Source organism: Micromys minutus (assembly GCF_963924665.1).
Source record: "Micromys minutus genome assembly, chromosome: 17".
Lineage (NCBI taxonomy): Eukaryota > Metazoa > Chordata > Mammalia > Rodentia > Muridae > Micromys > Micromys minutus.
In genome coordinates this window covers 27198457-27221275 of record NC_137952.1, presented here as the reverse complement: position 1 = coordinate 27221275, position 22819 = coordinate 27198457, and the positions used below count along the sequence as shown (strand labels likewise).

Below are 22819 nucleotides of genomic sequence, written 5' to 3'. Positions count from 1 at the left end.
TTTTTTAAATAAAACAATCAAGTTTTTCAAAGACTATTCTTTAAGTTTTTATTTATAGTAACCTTAATCAGTTCAGTTAATCCTTTTTCTTTCCTTCTTTTCCTTCCTTTCTCCCTCTTTCCTCCCTCTCTCCCTCCCTCTCCTTCTTTCCTTCCTTCCTTTTTTTTTTTTTTTTTGTGAGACATGACCCTGAACTCCCAATTCTCCTGTCTCCTCCAGGTGCTAGATTTATAGGCACATGCCATCATACTTGGCTCAAAATGTGTTTTGTTAGATAACCTTTAATTATAGACTTACTATTCTTCCATTTATAGTGATGACAGTGAAGATGGACTGGATGACAATAATCCCTTATTACCCGAGTCTGGGGATCCCTTAATACAAGTAAAAGAAGAACCTCCAAATTCATTGCTTGGCGAAACTTCAGGAGCAAGCAGTTCTGGATTTTTGAACTCATATTCATTGAACGGAGTTCTGCAGTCAGGTCAGTGTGGAGTGGGAGCCCTCTGCAGCTGCAGTTCTCCTGGGAGCAGTCAGCGTTTCTTTTTTTTCTTTTTTTCTTTTTTTTTTTTTTGGTTGTTTTTTGTTTTTTTTTTTTACTCTTTATGTTTCTTTATCCAGAATCAAAATCTGACAAGGGGAATTTATATAACTTCTCTAAGTTGAAGAAAAGCAGAAAGTGGCTAAAGGTAAGAGATAAGACAGAACATTTCCAGTCCAAATAACCTACTAAGATTAAAATTAGAAGAAAAGTTCTAGAATATTGACAGTTTTCTAAAGATAGTTATTTTGTACTGAAGTTGGTTTTGTGAAGAAAATTCAACAAAGTAATTTTTAGTAGACTTTTTATTAAATATGAGACAGTGAAAAAAGAGGAGAAATTGATCAGATAAGATCCTCTCTTCATTGGCTTATCTTATAATCAGAAATGTTAATTTAGTTTTCATAAATTTTTGAGTAATTCATTCAACAAATACTCAGAATGCACCATGTACTATTATTGAAGTAGACAAGGTTGTGCTGTATCATTTATATTCTAAATGAGGGAGGTATAGTGAGTAAGAATGTAAACAAGTAAATATAACTTAAAGATAGCATTTTTACAGATTTATGAATGATCAGAGTGAACCGTGTGCATGTCAAAGGTAAGAGCCTTTGCGCATATGAAACATACACAGGAATCATTTAAAAAACAAAAACAAAAAGAGGCAACTTTGTGTGTTTGGGGAGGAGAGGCTGGTGTGGCTGGTGCTCAGTGACTGGGTGGTAGATGTAAGAGTGAAACCTGATGATATGTAGGTCTGCATTCTGTTGTGTATACCATTGTTAGGGACGCGCTTACTCAGATCACAGTTAAATGCAGGAAGAGTGTGGCATAGTCTTTGTTTTCACACTGTTACTGTGAATGGCCAAACTAAATAGCGGGTGGTATTTCTTCCATTAGAAAGGTTTTTCTATTTAGCATGTGCTAACATTTAATTAAAGAAAAAAACCAAAACTAGTGATTTATAATTTTTTACTTTTGCTGTAAGCTCAGAATGATATAGATCCTTTACTATTACTACCATGTTCTTTAAAAACTCATGGATTTGGATTTAAAGTCCAACTTGCTTTCTTTCCAAAATATTTTAGGAAGTTAGAACTATAGAAACCTTTATACTTAATTGTCACAATTTTTTAAAAATTGAGATATGGCTCTGGAGAGGTGGTTCAGAACACTAGTTACTTTTGCTGAGGACCTGGGTTCTGTTCTCAGTACATACATGGTATCTTACCATCCATAACTAAAGTTTCAGGGGGTCTGATGTTTTCTGACCTTTGCAGGTACTGAACATGCAGGCAAACCAAATACACACACACACACACACACACACACACACACACATATATAAAATAAGTAAATCTAAAAGTAAAAAATAAAAATTGATGTAGTCAGGTGGCAGTGGTCTATGACTTTACTCCCAGCATTCAGGAAGCAGAGGCAGGTGGATCTCTGTGAGTTCAAGGCCAGCTAGGTCTACACAGAAGAAAGCTGTGTCAGAGGGGGGAAAATGAGATATAAGTCACTGACCATAAAATGTAAGCTTTAAAACAGTGTGACTTAGCAGCTTCTAATATGTTCATAGACTCTGGGAATTACTGTTGTCTAATTTCAGAACATTTCAACATTTCATACAGAAGCCCTGTGCTCACTAGCAGCCACTCCTTTCCGGAGAGTCCCTCAGTCCCTGCTGGCTACTAATCTATTTTCTCTTCTGTTGATTTGCCCATTCTGGACATCTCATGTAAATTAAATCATAGTATGCGGGCTTTTGTGGCTGGCTTTCTCACTTGGTATAATGCTTTGAGGTTTATTATGTTATGGTATATATTAATACTTCATTTTTCTTAGGGCCTAGTCATCTGAATATACTGCATTTATTTATCCATTCATAAACTACTAGATATTTGAGGTTTTTTTCTCCCCCTTTAGCCATCATACCTTGCTTTGTCCTTGTTCCTTTATATGCTATATTCTTTTTCCTTATTGATAGACTCTAATTTTTTTGTTTGCCTTCATATATTTAACATTTAGGGTTTTTTAGTTAAATTAATAAAGATTAAGAATCAGAAATGGCCATTGTTCTAGCATCTGGGAAAAAATAATTGGATTGTAAAAGAAATTGCTTCACAGCAAAAGTTATATTTCATTTTCACCCCTTTTCTAGAGCATTCTTTTAAGTGATGAGTCCAGCGAGGCAGATTCTCAGAGTGAAGATGATGATGAAGAAGAAGAACTCAGTCTCAGCAGAGAAGAACTTCACAACATGCTTCGATTACACAAATATAAGAAACTTCACCAAAATAAATATAGTAAAGATAAGGAGGTGAGAGTTTCGAGAGAGGCTCACATCACACACTATTTTAATTTACATGAAATAATAACAACTGTTAAGAGCTTTATTGAGATAGGATTCACATAACCTAAATCCAGCTTTTGGAAGTAGGTAATTGAATGTTTTTTTGAGTATATTTATATTGTGTGTTGTTGTGTGTGTTTTTGTCATCACTGTCTCAGTTCTAGCCTCACTTCAGAAAGAAACTTTTATGCCTTGGCTTCTTTGTGCCAGGCACCCACGAGTCTACCTTCTTTTTTGATACTTATTTTTAGTTTATATTTGAGACTTGGTCTTGTATAGTAGAATGACCTTGAACTCCTTGTTCTCCCATCTCTATCTTCCAAGTGCTAGCATGTGCCGCTGCGTGTAGCTCTGGTGGTTTGTTTTTGGATGTTGTTAGAGATTGAATCCAGGGCCTCATGTATGTATGTTCTTGTACATGTGTTCATTCTAGACATATCACACAAATGGAATCAGGTAACATGTTACTTCTTATCCAGCTTCTCTCACTTGTAACATTTATAAGGTTTGCTCGTGTTGTACCACGTATTACTACTTCATTTATTTTTATTGTCAAATAGTTTTCATTTATAGAACATTGCATTTTTGTTTTTCTGTTGATGAGCTAGCTGATTTCTCCCACTTTGGGTGCTTTTGTATGCTATTATTAAGATTAGTATAGCTTTCTGTGTGGGTATATGTTTTCATTTCTCCTGGTTGTGTACTTAGCAAGGAAGTTGCTGGGTCATGTAATAACTATGCTTAACTTTTTGAGGGTGCCAGTATATCTTTTCCAATACAATTACTTGTTCAAGTTTTTAGTTTTGGAAAAACTTTTCTTCATAGACCAGTATTCCAGTGATGATAGGTTTAATGATAACCATTTGACCACTTGTTACCAAAACATTATTTTTGTCAGAAATACAGGCTTTTGTACATAATGAGCTAACAATTTTCTAACAATATTGAGGTTGAAAGTTAGTTCGGAGAACCTTGAGTAATACACATGGCTATATAAATCAGTGAACATCTTAATTTTGATTCTCACAATGTTCTTGAATCCTGATGCCCAGGCATGCTGTACATTCACTCATTTCTTTTTTTGAGACAGGTCCCTCATTCTGTAGCCCAGGTGGACCTTGAGTTCATGGCAGTCAGTCTGCCTCAGCCTTATGTGTTGGGATTACAAGATGATCTGCTTTGATTTTTTTAAAATTAAAATAAAACATATATACATGGGACTTTAAGTGTACAGCTTGATGCCTGCTCACTTAATTTTGATGCTTACCAGAGGGCTTTATATTAGTCTTTCATGTTACTCCATGTATAATCTCTGAAAATGATCCGATTTTAATTTACATGGGAAATAAAATTACTGTGGATTTGAGAGTCAGCTGAAATGAAATGTTTTAACAGATTCACTACTAGTTGGATAGAAAAAAATGAATTTTTTAAATATTAATTGTAAAATAATAGGTGCTATCCTTAATAATAAACTCTTAGTGAGAGAAAGGGTGACTCGATAGGTGAAAATGACTGGTTGGAAACTGTTTGAAGGCCTGAGACATGGTGGCATCTGCCTGGGGACAGTGGGAAGGTCATCCGCATGTGTGAGGCCAGTAATAGTGAGTTTCAAGCCAGCCAAGGCTACATAATGGGACCTTGTCACCATAGACTAAAATAATTCAAAACTAAACAAGAATAACATTTGAAGCAAATAAAAGTAAAAGCCAGAATAGCTAACATCAGGAACCTAATAAATCTGAGGCCTATTAGTAGTGGAAATATGGCTCATTTCTTAATGATAAGCTCCTGTTGTATTTGTTTTTACATTTACTTAGTTTGTGTTTGGGCATGTGTTTTGTTACATGCATGTAGTGGATGTCAGAGGTTGGCATTTAAGCCTCTTTCACTCTATATTGAACTTGGGGTTTCAGAATTGGTGGCGAATATCTTTACCTGCTGGTGTATCTAGTCTTTGAATTTCTAAAGAGAAACAACTCTTTACCTCTTGTTGTTGTTGTTACTATGTTTTTGCTTTGTTTTCTGTTTACTTAAGAAAACATCTTATTTAGCTCTAGGCTGTCCTAGAATTTCTTACTTCCATTTCCCAAATGTTGAAATTACCAGCTTACAGGGGAATCCTTTGTAATTAATTATTTTCATCCCAAATGTGTATCTACTGTGTATAGTGGTACATATTTGCATTTCTAGTATTTTGAGTGTAGAGGCAGAAATATCAGAAGTTCAAGGCAGCCTGGGCTACTCAAACTTCTGTTGAAGAAGGTAGAAAAGATAAGGGAATGTCATAGACATTTAAATTCCCGAAGGGTTTTCTTTACAAAGTTATTTCCAGCAGTCTGTCTTATGCATAGCAGTTGAGCCTGTTTTGCTTCTGAGTTAAAGAAATTATCTTTGATGTACAGAGTTCTTAATGGTCTCTGTGGGGAACTGTTTAGGAGCTCTGATTTCCTCTGGCTTAGCTGTTTAGTCAAGCTGACTTGAAGGCTGTGTGGAGCACAGCAGCAGTTACAGTGTTTGACTTGAAGGCTGTGTGGTGGAGCACGGCAGAGCTGTCACAGTGTTACCTGCTTCAGTTGCAGCAGTACCAGTACTACAGCGCAGGCCTGCTCTCCACATACGACCCCTTCTACGAGCAACAGCGGCACTTGCTTGGACCCAAGAAGAAGAAATTCAAGGAAGACAAGAAGCTTAAAGGTAAGTGTATTTATTCTTTCTTAATTTCAGAATTGTGTGGTACATTTTGACTTTTAAGTGTAGTAGAAAGTTACTTTTATCTGTAAAACTATACTCACTTTTTTTCTAACTATTTCTGACATTATTGACCGCGTTTTACATTGTTGTGTGGTCTTTTGTAGACATAGAAAGACTTATTAACTAAAGATTGCAAGCACACGGACTGTGGTCCTCGCACTTGATAGATCCAGGAGTCTGCTGAGCAAGTTCTTGTTGGCTATATAGAGGTTGAGGCCACCTTGTCTTACAGCCTCCTCCTTCCCTTCCAACCCAAGAAACAAAACTACAGCCATAGGTTGCTACACAAAGGTTTAGACAAAATAGTTTCTTTTCTTTTATCTTGTACACTGCCATTATTGAGAGTGTTGTGGGATGAGAAGCAGTTGGTTCTCCCTGCCTGGAAGTGTGAAGACTGACAGGAGAGCGAGGGGAATGAGTTAGAGCGGTGCTGGGGTCAAGTGAGTCACTCCTGATGTGCCTCTGTAGTTTCTGCATGTTTGCCAGGAAGTGTCTTCTTTTCCTTCTGACCTCTAAGCAGTTGGAAAAACAGGAAGGACGTGGGACCAGAAGTTTTAAGGTGCAAGGTAGATTTTCTTTCCCTGAAGATATGAATTCTTCTCAGAAAGCATCTTTTTTAGCCTTCAATTCTTTTCCACACCCTCCTTTTCTTCCACTCTCTCTCAGTGAAATTATTTGTGCCATTTGTTTTTTTTCCCCTCAAAAATTTTATTGGCCTATCAATTGGTGCAAATTTTCCTGTTAATTTCTTTAGTTTTCTTGCATTTCCACTAAATGGAAGTAGGTTTCCATCCTGTGGCTGTCTGTTGAGGCCAGTGATTCAGCTTTATAAACAGTTCCACGGTGCTGAGTTCAAGTCATTCGGTTAATGAGTTTGAGCCTTGGGGTTTTTTATGTCAACAAAGAGAATGTCGATGTCTGGTGTTCTTTTTAAGTTAGTGAGATCCTCCTCTTCGACCATTTGTTGGCCTGAGAGAAGGAAGAAATACTGCCTGCCTCTAGTAGAGTGAACAGAGCTCCTGGGTGTTTTCTCGAGTGATGAGGATACTTGCTGGTTCTGTCCAGCCTTGTAAGCATCTCTTTCCTTGGCAGCCAAGTTGAAAAAAGTGAAGAAAAAAAGGCGACGTGATGAAGAGCTTTCCTCTGAAGAATCTCCACGTCACCACCATCATCAGACCAAAGTCTTTGCTAAGTTTTCTCACGATGCACCTCCCCCTGGCACCAAGAAGAAACACTTATCCATTGAGCAGCTTAATGCTCGCCGCAGGAAAGTGTGGCTGAGCATCGTGAAAAAGGAGCTACCAAAGGTGAGTGGGTGAGTTGGATGGGTGGGTGAGTGGGTGAGGGAATGAGTGAGTAAAAGGGAGACATGGGAACAAAGTAGCAGGAATGGGGACAGCATCAACTTGTAGATATTCAGTGATATTTGTGGTGCCTCTTACAACCCCCAGAAGTACGCAAAGTAAATAATACTGACCAGCATGTGGTTGAATGAGGGTATTAGAAATGAGAAGAGGAGGGTCAGACATGTATTTACCTGTGTTATGTGACACAGTCAGTTTTTATAGGGGTAGAGGCTAAGTGTGTGTCTGCATGATTTTTATGCTCAAAGAGTATGTAATAAAGCAATGTGTTGTGTAAAGATGAAATGAACTCTGCAGGAGAGTAAGTGGAGCTTCTCACCAGCAAGCCTGCCATCCTGTTCGATCTGTGTATGATCTGTTCATAGTCTTCATGTCTGAGGAAGGTTCAGATGTTGCCCTTTGGTGATAAATGATTTTTCAGTAACAGTAACTGAGATTGTTGGTACAGAGAAAAATGTAACATATGAATTAGTAAAAGGAAGTTACTGAGAAAGGCTGAAAAAAAAAATCCCCTGAGGTGGGATCACTTCAGAATTACTTTCAGGACATTCTCAATATCCTGAAACTTCAACTCCCTATTTAGCATGGCAGTAAGATCAGTAGGTAGAGCACCACCTCTTTGTGTCATACTAAACTAAAGGGACACGATTGGCAGTTGGGCTAACCATTTACTTTGAGGCATGGCTTTACTATACAGTCTTGCTGGCCTGGGATTTTTGAAGTCGGAGATTCATTTGCCTCTGCCTCCTGAGTGATAAGATGAAAAGCAGGCGCCACCACCCTCACTCAGTGTTAGTCAGGGTCCTTCATTGAAGGGTTGTTACTTTTAAATGGAAGAGAAGACTCGGAGCCCAAGGTAGGAACTGCTAGGTCACCTTATGTTAGGTTTGCCTTGGAATTTTTATTGAAGACGAGGCTTGAGTGATGATCAAAATCTGAGTAATAGTGGCAGTAGTTGCTCTTGTTGGAGATAGAGGTAGTACACTAAACTAGAAAGTGATTTATGTTTCTTATAATGATTCTTATATCTGGGTGTCCTGCTGTCTCAGCTTTGTACTTTGGCCCAGGAAAGCAACATGCTTGAATCAGGTTATAGTATCCTAGTCCATTCAAACCTTATACATTTTTTTTAGAAGTATACAGATTAGTTAAAAGGGCTGGAAAATTGGTTCAGTTTGTTGACTGCTTCCTGCAATAGTATAAGGGCCTAAGTTCTAGTCTCCAGCACCCATGTAAAAAGCCAAGAATTGTGGTATGTGCCTATAAAATCATGGTACATGGGAGGCTGAGACAGGAAGATCTCTGTAGTTTGTTGGCCACTCAGTCTCGCTGAATCTGCGTTCCAGGCTTATTGAGATACTGTCTCAAAAAACAAATAGAGTGATAGAGCAAAGTACCCAACGTCTAATGCTAGCCTCTACATACATGTGCAGACATGTGCTCATACATTCAAACACATATAAATGCATATTCCATACATGCACACACAAAACTAAAATAAGATTAAAGGCAGCTGGCACCGTAGCTTCTTGTTCCTGGTAGTTTTGTAGTTTTATGGTATGCCAGACAGTGCTTCTGAATGACTTTTAGAAGTAATTTGTTTTGTGTATACTTGACATTTTTCATTCCTTCAGTTGATAAATAAAGGCTATGCAGTCTTACTTAGAAATGAGTATTAAATATTACTTTCAAATGTTTTAGGCCAACAAGCAGAAATCTTCAGCTCGAAACTTATTTCTTACCAATAGCCGAAAGGTAACATTTTTCCATTTTCTATTTTGTCTGTTGTGTGTTCTCCTCTGGGTTTATTCTTACTACTCTCGTGTGTTGTGATCTATTGATCATGAATTGGATAGTGTGTAAACAAAGATCTAGGTAGTCTTATTCTGTTCAATAAGTAAAATTGTTCTTTCTTATATTTCTGATATTTTGAACTTTTGTGTCAAATTAATCTCTGGTTTTTTAAGATCTGTGCTCAGTTTTTCCATTTAAGAAATAATGGGGGGAAAAAAGAAATGATGGGGGCCTAGAAAGATGATGGCTCAGTGGTTAAGAGCACTGACAGCTCTTCCAAGAGGTCCTGAGTTCAAATCTCAGCAACCACATGGTGGCTCACAATTATTTGTAATGACCGTCTGGTGCCCTCTTCTGGTGTGTCTGAAGACAGCTACAGTGTATACACACACACACATGCACGTACGCATGCACGCACACATGCATGCACGCATACATTAAATATATCTATAAAAAGAAAAAGAAAAATGGTGGGGGACACAGGGATAGCTTGGTGGGTAAAGTCACTTTTTGGCAAGCATGGCAGCCTGAGCTCAGTCCGCAGAACCGCTGATGGAAGAAGAGCTGACTCCCCACAGTTGCCCTTGAATATCCATGCGTGTACCACACACACAATGATAGTAACTACAAAGAGAAATGTGGATGTGAAAAAACATCTGAGAGAAAAATAATAGCGTGTAAGGATTAGATGAGGTAACAGTTTTAGTCTGATTTGTCCAGACTAGTCTCTCATCCCCTCTATTTTCTCACCTGTGAAATAGAGATTGTGATGACACTGCTGTCACAGTTTTTGTGAATAAAGGATACATTAAAACATGTTACAATATATCTCACATGTAAAAAAAGCAGTGATAGTTACTTTTTTTTATGGATATGGTAATAGTGCTTTGTAACTTCTCAGTAAATTTCCTGCCTTGCTATTGTTGCTTGACTTTTTCTAGGGAAATGTCAAGAAATATGTTCATCCCAGTTAGGGTACCGAAGACTGGTGAACCATTCAGTTTAGTTGGAGTTACTTCTAGGTACATAGGCAACTTACAGACAGACCACCACCAAAGAAAAGCCACATTCTACCGTACCCTACGGTGCCCTACCCCACCCCCAGTTGTTAACTTGATCTCCTTGGGGTCTACTGCACACTTGCCTAGGTAGCCACAGCAATAGCTGCCTCTTCCCTCACGTATATGCTTGCTGCCTTGTAATTTTTTTCTACCTTTCACAAAGGAACAAGTCACAAGGGTCCAGTCTTGTGACAGTCTCAAGCTAATAAATACAGTAAAGGGAATTTCATGCACAAATTCACAATATAAGGATACTTTGTTACATTCAGAGTGATACATGCGAATAAGTATCTTAATTAGAATATTTAACCTCAGGGGTCTGAGTCTTATTCAGGGGCATTAATCAAAGTGGAAGAGAAAAGAGATATAATCACCTCTTTAGCAGAATTGTAGGTACTAAAAAGATTGGAGGACAGTGGTTAAAGTCCAGGCAGAACTGTTCTTGGTATTAGGTCCTTCCCTGTTAACGATAATGATGCTGTTTGCAGCTTGCTCATCAATGCATGAAAGAAGTACGTCGAGCTGCTTTGCAAGCACAGAAAAACTGTAAGGAGACTCTGCCTCGTGCCCGGCGCCTAACCAAGGAGATGCTTCTGTACTGGAAGAAGTATGAAAAGGTGGAGAAGGAGCACCGCAAGCGAGCAGAGAAGGAAGCTTTGGAGCAGCGGAAGTTGGATGAAGAAATGCGGGAGGTGGGGCAAAAGTGTACATATTTTTTTTGTTGTTTCTTTTTTATATCGTTTTGGGTTTTGTTTTTTTTGTTTTTTTTTGTTTTTTTTTGGTTTTTTTGATTTTAGTCTGGTTTGGTTTTGCTTTTCAAAACAGGGTTTCTATGTGCAGTCTGACTGTCCTGGAACCTGTAGACCAGGAAAGCCCTGAACTCGCCGAGATCTTGCCTGCCTTTGCCTCCTGAGTGCTGGTTCTAAAGGCATGTGTCACCACTACCAGGCAAAAGCATATAAATTCTAAAACCTGTATTTAATACCAAAGCTCTAAAGTTTGTTGCTTTGAACCTTTGAAATAGCAGCTCTGGCTTTCCTGGAACTGGTGCTATAAGCCAGGCTATCCTCAAAAATTTACAGGTACACTTGCCTCTGGCTCCTGAGTGTCTACCCCTTTTCCATATTCTTTGTTTGAATTTCATTTTCTGTGAATGGATGTTTTGCTTGTATGTGGATGTATACCACATACATATGCATGCAGAGGCCAGAAAAGGACATTGGAGTCCCTGGAACTGGAGTTTCAGTCTGTGTTACATAGGGACTGTGAGCAATTTATTAATTTAAATTCTGATACCTATCCACTTTTCCATCTACCAGCTTTAAACTTTAGCCATTACTATTGATGAACATGTCTCTCAACTGATCTAGGCTTTGTATGTCTAGTAATAGGGAATAAGTAATTATTTGAGATTGGTAAGGCAGTTGGAATTAATGAAAGAAAGGTTAAGTCTAGAAAGGAAGAGAGTCAGGATTAGTTGATGTGGTTTTCAGATGTGGCCCGAGCCCTTTTCAGAGTGGAGTTTTGGAGACTCTTCTGGATGTTTAGTCATCCTTTTCTTTTCTCTTTTTTATTCGATTTTCATCCTTCCTCCTTTCTCCCCCCCCCCCCCCGTTTTTTTCTTTTGTATTTATGTTTTTGTGTGTTTATGTGTTGTTCATTAGCAATAGTTGCCTTTTTAAAAGTAAAAAAGTTTTGAAGGAATTATATGGAGTCTGTTATTAAGATTTGCTAAAGTCTATTGACTACGTATAATTTATGACTTGGATGTTCTTACCTTTAATTTTCCCCCTACTTTAGGCCAAGAGGCAACAGCGAAAACTCAACTTCTTAATTACTCAGACAGAGTTGTATGCTCATTTCATGAGTCGGAAACGTGATATGGGTCATGATGGAATCCAGGAAGAAATCTTAAGGAAACTAGAAGATAGTTCTACCCAGAGACAAATTGACATTGGTGGAGGAGTGGTGGTTAACATCACCCAGGAAGACTATGGTAAGTCCTGAGTCAGGAAGTAGAGGAAGCAGGTAGCCTTCAGATTTCATATCAAGGTTTCGTATATTAAAATTCTTACAGGTTTTATCCTAATTCATAGATAATACTGTTCAGAAAAGGGAGATTCTAGCATTGGAGCAGAGAATACATGTGTTTCTGCAAAGGAAGCCTATAAAATAAGAGTTTTCAGTAGAGGCCTGGGGAGATAGCATTAGCCTAGCTGCACGAAGCCCCAAGCCTGATGCCTATTATCACATAAACCAGGTGTTACTGATCTCATACTTCAGAGGGTTAGGCAGGAGGATCACAAGTTGGAGGTCACCTTCAGTTACATGGTGAGAGTATTTTCACAGTGTTGACCTAGAAATTTAGGAGAATGGAAATACTTCAGAGTATTTTGAATGTTAACACGTATAGATTTCATTTGCTTTCTCCTCACATATATATATATATAATTTTGAATCTGCATCTTGGGCCTGACAGATTGTAGACCTTAACTCCCAGGTGGGTTTTTTGTGCTGGCTCTCACTCTTGGAGTTAAGAGACAACTACTTTACACTTCTAGATTCTTTTGTTTATTTTTGTTGTAGTTTTTTAAAGACAGGGTCTTACTTTATAGTCTGGCTGTCCTGGAACAAGACCAGAGTGGCCTGGAACCCACAGAAATCTGTTTGCCTCTTTCTCCCAGTGTTGCTATTGCAGTTGTGTGTCCCACGCCTTGTTTCTAGATTCTGGCCCATTCCTCACCCTTTATTAGCCTTGGGATAAATACAATGGGAAACTGGGGATCCACTTATGTGTGGGATAAGTCTTTGAAGATGGTAATACTATTAAATGCGATAATCCACATGTTTTCTCTTTTCAGATAGTAACCATTTTAAAGCCCAGGCCCTGAAGAATGCTGAAAATGCTTACCATATTCACCAAGCTCGAGTAAGTCTTTAAGTGAAAAGGCAGGCTGGGCATGGTGGCCACACCTTTGACCCCAGCACTCAGGAATGCAGAGTCAGGTAGAGCTCTATGAGTTTGTGACTAGCCTGGTTTACAAATAAGATCAATTCTACACCAGCCAAGGATACATAGTGAGACTCATCTCAAAAAAAGAAAAAGGAAAGAAAGAAAAAGCATATTGTAGTTGTCCCAGGAAATGTGCTACCTAGTTTCTTATTTGTATGTTCTTTCTTTATTATTTTATTCTTAGTTCATTATTTTCAGTTTTCAGTTAAATTCACTGGTTGTGTGTGTGTGTGTGTGTGTGTGTGTGTACACAAGTGGGTGAGTGTGGGTGAGACTCAGACTATATATAGGGTGAAGGCTTTCCTTACATCAGTTACAGATGCTTATTGTAACCATGTGGGTACTGGGAATTGAACTAGGTCTTCTGGAAGAACAGCCAGTGTTTTTTTTATCCATGGAGTCATCCCTCAGCCCACTGTATTTGCTTCAGAATAGTACTAATAGCTTGGGATGGCAGAATTACAAGTGTTGACTTGTATAGAATTATTTTATTATTAATGTTGAAAGGTTTATAGTTGAGCTACAAACTGGTTTTTGTTGTTTTGTATCCTCTTGAGTAACCGTGGGTTTTTTAATGAAAAAGACTGTCAAGAGTTTTTTGCCTTGAGAAAACTGAGTAACTGCTTCCCTTCACTCAAGAACTAATTTGTCTTTTGTTATTTCTGAGCTAATCTTTTTTTAAAAAAAGATTTACTTTTATTCTGTGTGTATGAGTGTTTTGCTTGCAAGTATATATTTGCACTATGTGTGTGCTTGGTGTCTCCAGAGACCAGAAGATAGTGCCAGGTCCCCTGAAACTGGAGTAAGGTTGTTTGTGAGCTATCATGTATGTGCTGGGAACTGAACCCAGGTCCTCTGAGAAACAGCCAGAGCTCTTCTGACTCATTTCTCTAGCCCTTGACGAGCTAATGATTTTTTAGTAAAACTAGTTGAGGAACTACAGTTGGTTGAAATGAGTGAAGACAGTGCAGTTCATGTGCTGCAGAAGAGCCCTCTTGTCACTTTTTCAGGATTAGGAGTAGACACTGCCAGCTGTGGCGTATGCACCTTTCATTCCAGCACTTGGGAGGCAGAGTAGTGTAGAGGATTTCTCAGGCCAGCCTGGTCTATGTACTGGGTTCCAGGACAGCCAGGGCTATGTAGAAAGACTCTGTCTCAAAATAACAAACAGAATAGACACAAATTCCACTTTCACACAATTCCTTCAGCTAACTTTGTTTTGCTTTTTAATATTTACTAAGTATGTTTATATTTTACAAAGCATTGATTTTGATAATTATAGTTTTTATTCAAGTAGATCATGTACTTTATGGTCAGCATAGTCTTCTGTGTACTCAAACTCTGATATCAATACTCGTAATAAAAATTTTGAATTAGAGGTAATCTCGCTTAGTATGTTAAAGAAAACATTTTAATGTAATTGTTATATTAACTTAGTAAGATATTAGAAACTTCTGTTTTTTATTATAATGTAAAATATGTTAGTGAATTTTATTTATTTATTTTTTTAATTCTTATTTATTCTTTTTTGACATTTTTTATTTTCCAGACAAGGTCATTTGATGAAGATGCAAAAGAAAGTCGAGCAGCAGCCCTTAGAGCAGCAGACAAGTCTGGCTCTGGGTTTGGGGAGAGTTATAGCCTAGCGAATCCATCTATCCGGGCTGGTGAGGATATTCCACAACCCACTATTTTCAACGGCAAGTTGAAAGGTTACCAGCTGAAAGGCATGAACTGGTTAGCAAATCTATATGAACAGGTAAGGTTTAGAACTATGTCAGGCCTGTTCTTTTTACTTTATTATCTGTTCTTTTTTTTTACTTTATAATCTGTTTGATTAATTGTGAAGTGAGTTCCTCTTTAGCTTTTTAAAAAACATACTTGTTTTTATTTATCAGTATAGATGTTTGCTGCTTTGTATGTAACTACACCACAGGCATGCATTCTGCATGGAGGTCAAAGAGGGCATCAGGGGCTGGAGAGATGGTTCAGCAGTTAAGAGTGCTGACTCCTTTTTCAAAGGTCCTGAGTTCATTTCCCAGCAACCACATGATGGTTTACAACCATCTGTAATGAGATCAGATGCCCTCTTCTGGTGTGTCTGAAGACAGCTACAGTGTGTACTCCTTCCTATTCATAAAATCAGTAAATACATCTTTTGGAGAAGAAAAAAAAAGGGCATCAGATTCCTAGAACCAGAGTTAAAGCTGGGTGTGAGCCTTGTGGGCAGTAGAAACTGAACTTTAATCCTCTGCAAAAGTAATGAGTGCTCTTAACCATTTCTCCATTTCCAAAACTTCAGTTTCATGCTAGAGTCAGAAAGGTATCTGTATTTCTAAGTTGAAGATTCTGTGTGTATCCAGAATATAATATGCCTTAGATGGTCTTGGTGGACTGCATTGTTTGCTTAATATGTTCTACATTAGGTGGAGAACTGGCCTTAGTCTTAGTCTAATATATCATGAGTCACATATATAACTGTAGTGTTGGCAAAAGAAACCATTGCAGTAGTGATAATAATCTTGGTACTGAGTATCTTCTCTAATCAATCTTGGTTGATTCGGTTCACCATCTTTCTCAGCTCTTTTGGCATTAAGTGAAATGAATTCTTTGTGGTGCAATCAAGTGTTGACCATATGTCTCTCACTCTCTGCCTCTCAGGGTATTAATGGAATTCTTGCTGATGAAATGGGTCTTGGTAAAACTGTACAGAGCATTGCCCTCCTGGCCCATCTGGCTGAGGTGAGTAGATGGAATTGTCAGTTTTGTTCCTCTGAACTTAGGCTTCTCTTCTCCTTCAAACAGGGTTTCTTTCTCTGTGTAGCTTTGCCTATCCTAGACCTCACTGTGTAGATGTGGCTGGCCTGGAACCCAGAAATCTGCCTGCTTTTTTTCTCCCAAGTCTTGGAATTAAAGGCCTGCATTACCATTCAAAGCAGTGTTACTGGTGATAGTGCATCAAAATAGCAGAACTTGTCACTACATCTAAAGGCCATTTTTATACTGAGGTCCTAGCAACTCAGGTTCTCTGGAAGAATAGCCAGTGCTTTTAATCTCTGAGCTATTACTCTAGCGCCAGACTTTTTTGTTCTCAATGGGGCCAGAACAGTGTTTGGACAGGTATAGCTGGAATTCTTGTCTTTTACTTCCTTTTAAGAAGTACTGATACAGTGTCAAGGATTTTATGGTTGCAATAAGTGGCACTGGATTTCCATCATAAACACTGCTTTTTCTAGCCATGTCATATAGTCAGCCTGCAAAACCTCTTTGAAGAGTCTTTAAATCTCTGGTGCCTAGGTTTCTACCTTTTTTTAAATCAGAGGTAATATATACCTTATAGTAAGTCTTCTTCTTTCTTCTTCCTCTTCTTCCTTCTCTCTCTCTTTTTTTTTTTTTTTTTTTATTGAGACAGGGTTTAGTCAGGTATAACTCCAGCTGTCCTGGAACTCACTCTGTAGACCAGGTTGGCCTGAACTCAGAGACTCGATTGCCTCTGCTTCCTAAGTGCTGAGATTAAAGGACTTCACTGCCACTGCCTGGCAGATTTTATAGGAATTATGTGGGAAAATGTGTAGTGCATACTATGAAAAAAATTAACATTTTTCTAATTTAATAACAATGAAATTGTGACAGCATAGTAGAAAATAATAAAAGTGAATCAGTATGTCATACACATTTTAGGAATGAAATTGAGACCCTAAAGTCACGAGAGTCATTGCTTAGTACTTTACCTCCCTGGTGTGTCTTTATTATACTGACATTGCTTTTTATTGAGTGTGTATGTGTAGACACTTGGGAATTAGGCACAATTTCTCTTGTTATAGTGATTCCTATTTTTTAAATTTGCTTGTCATTAATTTATTATTTAGAATAAAATAACTTTAGTTTTCCTACAGCTGGCTGACCCCATTTTCTGTTGCAGAGAGAAAACATTTGGGGACCTTTCTTAATTATTTCACCTGCCTCTACCCTTAATAATTGGCACCAGGAGTTTACAAGATTTGTTCCTAAATTTAAGGTAAAGATTTTCAGTTCTCTAAGGCTATGAGATTAATTCAGTTGAAATTTTCTCATGAAATTTTAGGCAAATGAAGATGAAAATAATATTTTGGTTTTTCTTTTTAAATAATGGCTAGATACATGTTGAATACAATGTCAAAAAATAGTTGTTAATTTCTGTACAGCCATTGAAGCTTTGAGCTGCTTCTCCACTAGCCAATAGATGGCAGCATGGTAGTACTTTAAGATAGCAGTTCTCAATCTGTGTCAACCAACCCTGCATATCAAATATTTACATTGTGATTCACAACGGCATCAGAATACGTTAGGAAGTAGCAATGAAAACACCTATATGGTTGGTGGTTACCACTACATGAAGAACTGTACTGATGAGCTGTAGCGTTAGGGAGGTTGAAAACCACTGTTCTGAGTCTTCATTCATATCTCTCCTTTCATGAATGCCTAGAGCTGAATGGTCATGTGCATATTCAGTGTACATCTTGTATATTTGTTTATTGAATTTAATTTTAGTATTAGCATAGGGGGTGTAAAAGAGAATCTGATGTCCTAGTCTTAAGTGTCCCACTTAGATTTTCTATTTTACGTATTTTATATTATAAAAAAAACCCTCATACCATAAAAATTTATTATTATCCCATGAGAGTGGTATATATCTGTCATCTCAGTACTCAAGAGGTTAACGCAGAGGATTGCCACAAGTTCAAGGCCATCCTGATCTATGTAGCAAATTTCCTGGCCAATCGGGGCTACTTAGCAAAACTTTGTTTCAGAAAACCAGTCAAACCAAAAAAATACTGTTGTTCAGGGTATGCAGGTTAGACCAAGAAGTGGAGGCACTATCACTAAGCCTAGAGACTTGAATTCAGCCCCTAGCATTCAGATGGCAGAAGGCGAGAGCCAGATTCTGCATGTTGTTCTTTGCCTTTTGCCTGTGTTGTGGCACATGAGTATGCACCAATGGATATGCCTATTCACGTACATTTAAAATAAGTGTCATCAACAAAACCCTACACTTGTAAAGATTGAAGTGTATGGTTTAGTAGCTTTAAGTATATTCACCGTGCTTTACAGCTGTCACTGCTCTCATTCTTACTGACTTTGCCCCACCCTTAAACCTATGTGTATTAAGCAGTAATTTCTTATTTCCCTTTGCCTCTAGTCTCTGGAAAACACAAATCTTTATTTGCCAAATATTTCATGTAATAAATAGAAAGCATGCAGTATATGGCCTTACATGCTTGACTTCTTTCATTCAACATAAAAAGTCCAGGTTCATCCTCAGTGTGACAGATATCAAAGCTTCATCTTTTTTTTTTAATAGCTAAAAAATTCTCTATGTATGACACACACACACATATATATATATATACACATAGTTGTTTGATTTTGGTTCTTGCTCATTTGTTGATGGGTCTTGGGATGTTTTTTACCTTTTAGCTGCTCTCAGCCAGAGTTATGAATATTCATGTACATTTTTGTTTGAATTGCAATTGTCTTGTTTTCATTACTTTAGGGCATATGCCCAAATTGATTTACTGGGTCATACTATATTTCTGGTTATTTAGAAACCAGTTTTTGTGTGGTCTGTAGACTAAGATTAGATTTCACAGTATGTTTTAAGTTAATGATTAAATCATACCTCATAATACACAACATGGAATTCAAATTGGTATCTTTTGTCTATATGTTTATATCCACTGTTTTATAATCACACTGTTTTGTTGCTGTATCATTAATGATTGATTTATACTCTTTAAACAACTGAGTTGTTTTCTCAGAGACCACATATACTGCAAAGCTTAGAATTTACAAAGGGTTTGCTGACCCTGGTACAATCAGTTCATTGTTTTTATTGCCATTTCTCTTAGGTTGTTAAAAATGTTTTTACTTTCTGTTAGATGGAGGTTCTACTCAGGGTTGTAACTAAATTATATCAGATTCAGATCTATGGTGTTGAGATCTGGAAATTCAGTGTATTTGGTGTTGGTGTCTGAAAAGTGTGTATGGTTATAACTAGGACCTCTTCTTACAACGTCTTTATTTTTCTCATAAAATGTGGTTTGCAGAGGTGTTTTTGTTGAGACAGGGTTTCTCTGTAACCCTGACTGTCCTGGAACTCACAGAGATCTGCCTGCCTCTGCATCCTGGGTGCTGAGGTTAAAGGTGTGGGCAACCACTGCCTGGCCTCTTACTAGTTTCTTACTAAGTCATTCAGAATAACATTACTGATAATGCTTACAGTTTATTCTCAAAAACAAAACAATGTATTGATTTGATTTCCAGGTGCTACCATATTGGGGAAATCCTCATGATAGAAAAGTTATCCGGAGATTCTGGAGTCAGGTAATTCCAGTTGCTTTCTGTCTCTATTCCCCCCCCCCCCCATTTCTCTCACCCTCCCCCCTCTCTTTCCCTCGCTTTCTTTTACTCTTCTCTTGCTCTATCATTCTCTTTGGCCTGAGTAAGTCCTCAGGCATACAAAATCTATAATACATTTCTGGATATGGAGCAAATATATTTTTATTTTGATAATTTTTTTCCTGTACAGACAATCATTTGGACTTTAAAAAGAGACCTACTTTCTTTACAATTTATTATTTTAAAAATTAATGTGTATTTGTGTGGGTATATGTACAACAAATGTATGCAGGATCTTTAAGAGGCTAGGGGAGGCATGGAGACTTGATTCTGAGTCACCATGCAAGTTCCAAGTGGTCTAATCACTGAGCTGTCTCTTCAGTCCCACCTTTCTTTTTCTTTCATGAACTGTAGATTAGTTGATTAAAAAATGCTTCAAAAACGTTGGACATTTGCATTTTACCTCACTTTTGGTCACATAGATGGAAAAACATCTATTCTTCATCTTTCTTTTAAAGGGGTGCTCGTACTTCATTCCCTTTTTAAGACAAGATCTCACTCTGTAGACTAGGCTGACCTCAAACCCAGAGATCCTTTTGCCTTTGCCTCTCCAGTGATTGAATTAAAGATGAGCACCACAACTCCGGGCTTCCTTCATTATCCACTGGAGAGATAGCTCAATGTGTTCTGGGCAAGCTTGATAATGTGCATTCAATCCCTGGAACCAACAGTGGAAGGAAAGAACCAACTCTGGAAAATTGCCCTTGACATACACACACACACACACACATACACACACACACACACACACACACTCACTCATATTTACACATGCATGTATATAAAAAAAGACTGAAAATTTTTGACATAATTTTTTTTCATATTTTTCTTTTTATGTTTGTAGAAGACCTTATATACTCAGGATGCTCCCTTTCATGTGGTCATCACTAGCTACCAGCTGGTGGTACAGGATGTCAAGTATTTCCAGCGGGTCAAGTGGCAATACATGGTACTGGATGAAGCTCAGGCATTGAAGAGTAGTTCCAGGTAATATGCATAATGGAGACCAGCCTCATGGGTGGGAGTCTACACATAGTATCAGCACAGGCCACAAATGTCAGAATGTAACTTAGCATTCTGTACCTCAGCTATTTGCCTGACCAGAATGGAGAAATTCTTACTTACATTTTTTCTTTGAGACTCAAATATCATGCTTAGAATAATACTGATTTTTCTTCAATATTAATCTCAGATTATGTTTATAACTTTTGTTGTTAAAATTCTATAGGAGAAAGGATCTTGGCCTTTTCTTTGAGGGATTATTTTATGTAAGAATTCTGGGCAGCAAGTAGAATATTACTCCATGAGGATTAGAGATTATCTCTTTATGGTCACTTTTTCTTCAATTCTTGAATGGTTATTAGAACTCAAGGAGTATTTTTATTATAAGTAGCATGTGATTCCCAAACTGAAATATGATAGTACTTGGCTATATAATGTTACTCGGTGCTGTTCTACACTGCATTTGCTGCGATTCTCATGTGACCCTGCAGGACTTTCTCTCAGAGGTTTGTGTAATGGGTGAATGAAATGTCCCATCCTAATGAGGACATTCGTTGATTGTACTCTGAGAGAAGCCCTGCCTAAGGTTAAGAAAAGTAAAGACTTTTCACATTCACCTTCCAGTGCTCCTTATACATGTGATTTACAAATGCATAAATTGTGACATTTATTTTGTTTTATGTAAGTGCTTTCCAAGTAGATGATTTATTATTTTTGTTTTTGATTTTGTCTTTTTGAGGCAGGGTTGTTGTTGTTGTTGTTGTTGTTGTTTCTCCTCTTCCTTTTCCTTTTCCAAGGTAAGGACAGTAGGAAACTATAAAGCCAGAAAGGTTTCCCACTTTACTTATTTGTGGATTTTTCCCCCTAAACTATAATACCATTGGTATTGATGAGTCTCACAGGTCTGCTTAGATTTCTATCTTCATTTTTATTAAAGTATATTTTTGATTGTGTGCATGATACAGTATATAATTCTTTAGTGTTATTTGGAAAGCATTTTTAGAAATGTTGGGTCTTAGTATATTAACAGAAAAACGTATTGCCAACTTATAGTTTGTAACTCGTTTTCTTGAACAGTGTTCGTTGGAAGATTCTCTTACAATTCCAGTGTCGGAATCGTCTGTTGTTAACTGGAACCCCAATTCAGAATACCATGGCAGAGGTAGGCACTAGTCAAGGTAATGGTGTATATTTTTGTAAGGCACCTGTACCCACACTGGACTCCTACCATTCTGTACAAATTATATTCACCACTGTAGAAGAACTAGATTGTAGCTTCTTCACTGTCTTATAGGCAGCATTCTTATTTTCTTACTATTTATTAATTATAATGTTCCTTTTTGTTTCCTTAATAAATACATTGAGCACATTAGGAAGGGTTGCTCATTTAATGCTGATAACTTTTTACTCTCGAATTGGAAAATAATAGTCTTTAACACCAAGAGCCTCAATTTTTTCTCATTAGAATTTATCATAATGGGGATCAGAAAACGTTGTATAAAAGAGGAAATAGTATTTTACGTTTTGTTGACAGTACATTTTACTGTTAACTATTTGTTTTTGTGTATGTAGTATGGAGGCTGTCATAAGTAGAGTGTAAATGGCTATGTTCCTATAAAACTTTATTCATGAAAACATGAACAACCAGATAATGTCAGCGGCTATAATTATCTCGCCCTTTGTTCAGGCTGCTAACAGTTAGTTATACTACAAACCGTTCAGCTGTGGAGTCAGCTGTGTGACTGTCATCTTTAAAACTGTTACACTACAAAATCTGTGCAGTGTTTGCACTTCTAAATTTGTAGTTTGCAAACAACTGAGGAATCATCATTTTTTGTTACGTATCCATGTGTTTGGATTCATTTATTTTTTTCTGTCTCATAAACACACATTCATTTGTAATCCACTCCCCAAACCTTGATATATAGTCATACAGTATCATTTTATGGCACCATATCTGTTTCATATTTTTCCTTTGTTTTAAGCTCTGGGCTCTGCTACATTTCATTATGCCAACATTATTTGATTCGCATGAAGAATTTAATGAATGGTTTTCCAAAGACATTGAAAGTCATGCTGAAAACAAATCTGCTATTGATGAGAGTAAGTACTGCTGTGGCTTTCCTTTTAAGACTCTAACCCAGGTCTCACTGCAGCCCAGAATGGCCTAGGAGTCACTGTGTAGTGTAGCCTCAAACAGGTATTTCCTACTTCAGTTTCCCAAGTGCAGGGATTATAGGTAGAAGCCACCACACTGGCTCTGGTTTTATTTTCAATCTATTAGTATGGGCAACTATCTACATTTTTTTTTTTCTGTATGAAGAATTTCTCTTTCAGTGTAGCTATAAGAGTTGAGAGTAAAACTGTTATAAAGTAGTTAATATGTAGTTAAGTACTCTGAATTACAAGAATAAAACACTACTCTAGATAACCTAAGCATGATACATAAAACTTAATAAAATACTCTATTTTGGTTTGTAGGCATTCTGTCTT

The 22819-nt window shown here is 37.5% G+C and overlaps 1 protein-coding gene across 2 annotated transcripts in view; it reads left to right on the top strand.

Annotated features, from left to right (window-relative positions):
* The window catches only part of INO80 (INO80 complex ATPase subunit), an 84496-nt gene that overhangs the window by 16585 nt on the left and 45092 nt on the right, over positions 1 to 22819 (top strand). For both annotated transcript variants that reach the window (XM_080931619.1, XM_080931618.1), the window contains exons 3-18: positions 315 to 484; positions 622 to 689; positions 2709 to 2867; positions 5477 to 5597; positions 6747 to 6961; positions 8720 to 8773; positions 10362 to 10565; positions 11674 to 11869; positions 12735 to 12802; positions 14436 to 14645; positions 15548 to 15628; positions 16809 to 16904; positions 19190 to 19249; positions 20169 to 20311; positions 21404 to 21488; positions 22312 to 22429. In XM_080931619.1, the coding sequence (XP_080787745.1) occupies positions 315 to 484; positions 622 to 689; positions 2709 to 2867; positions 5477 to 5597; positions 6747 to 6961; positions 8720 to 8773; positions 10362 to 10565; positions 11674 to 11869; positions 12735 to 12802; positions 14436 to 14645; positions 15548 to 15628; positions 16809 to 16904; positions 19190 to 19249; positions 20169 to 20311; positions 21404 to 21488; positions 22312 to 22429 (2048 nt within the window). The remainder of the gene's footprint in view (positions 1 to 314; positions 485 to 621; positions 690 to 2708; positions 2868 to 5476; positions 5598 to 6746; positions 6962 to 8719; positions 8774 to 10361; positions 10566 to 11673; positions 11870 to 12734; positions 12803 to 14435; positions 14646 to 15547; positions 15629 to 16808; positions 16905 to 19189; positions 19250 to 20168; positions 20312 to 21403; positions 21489 to 22311; positions 22430 to 22819) is intronic.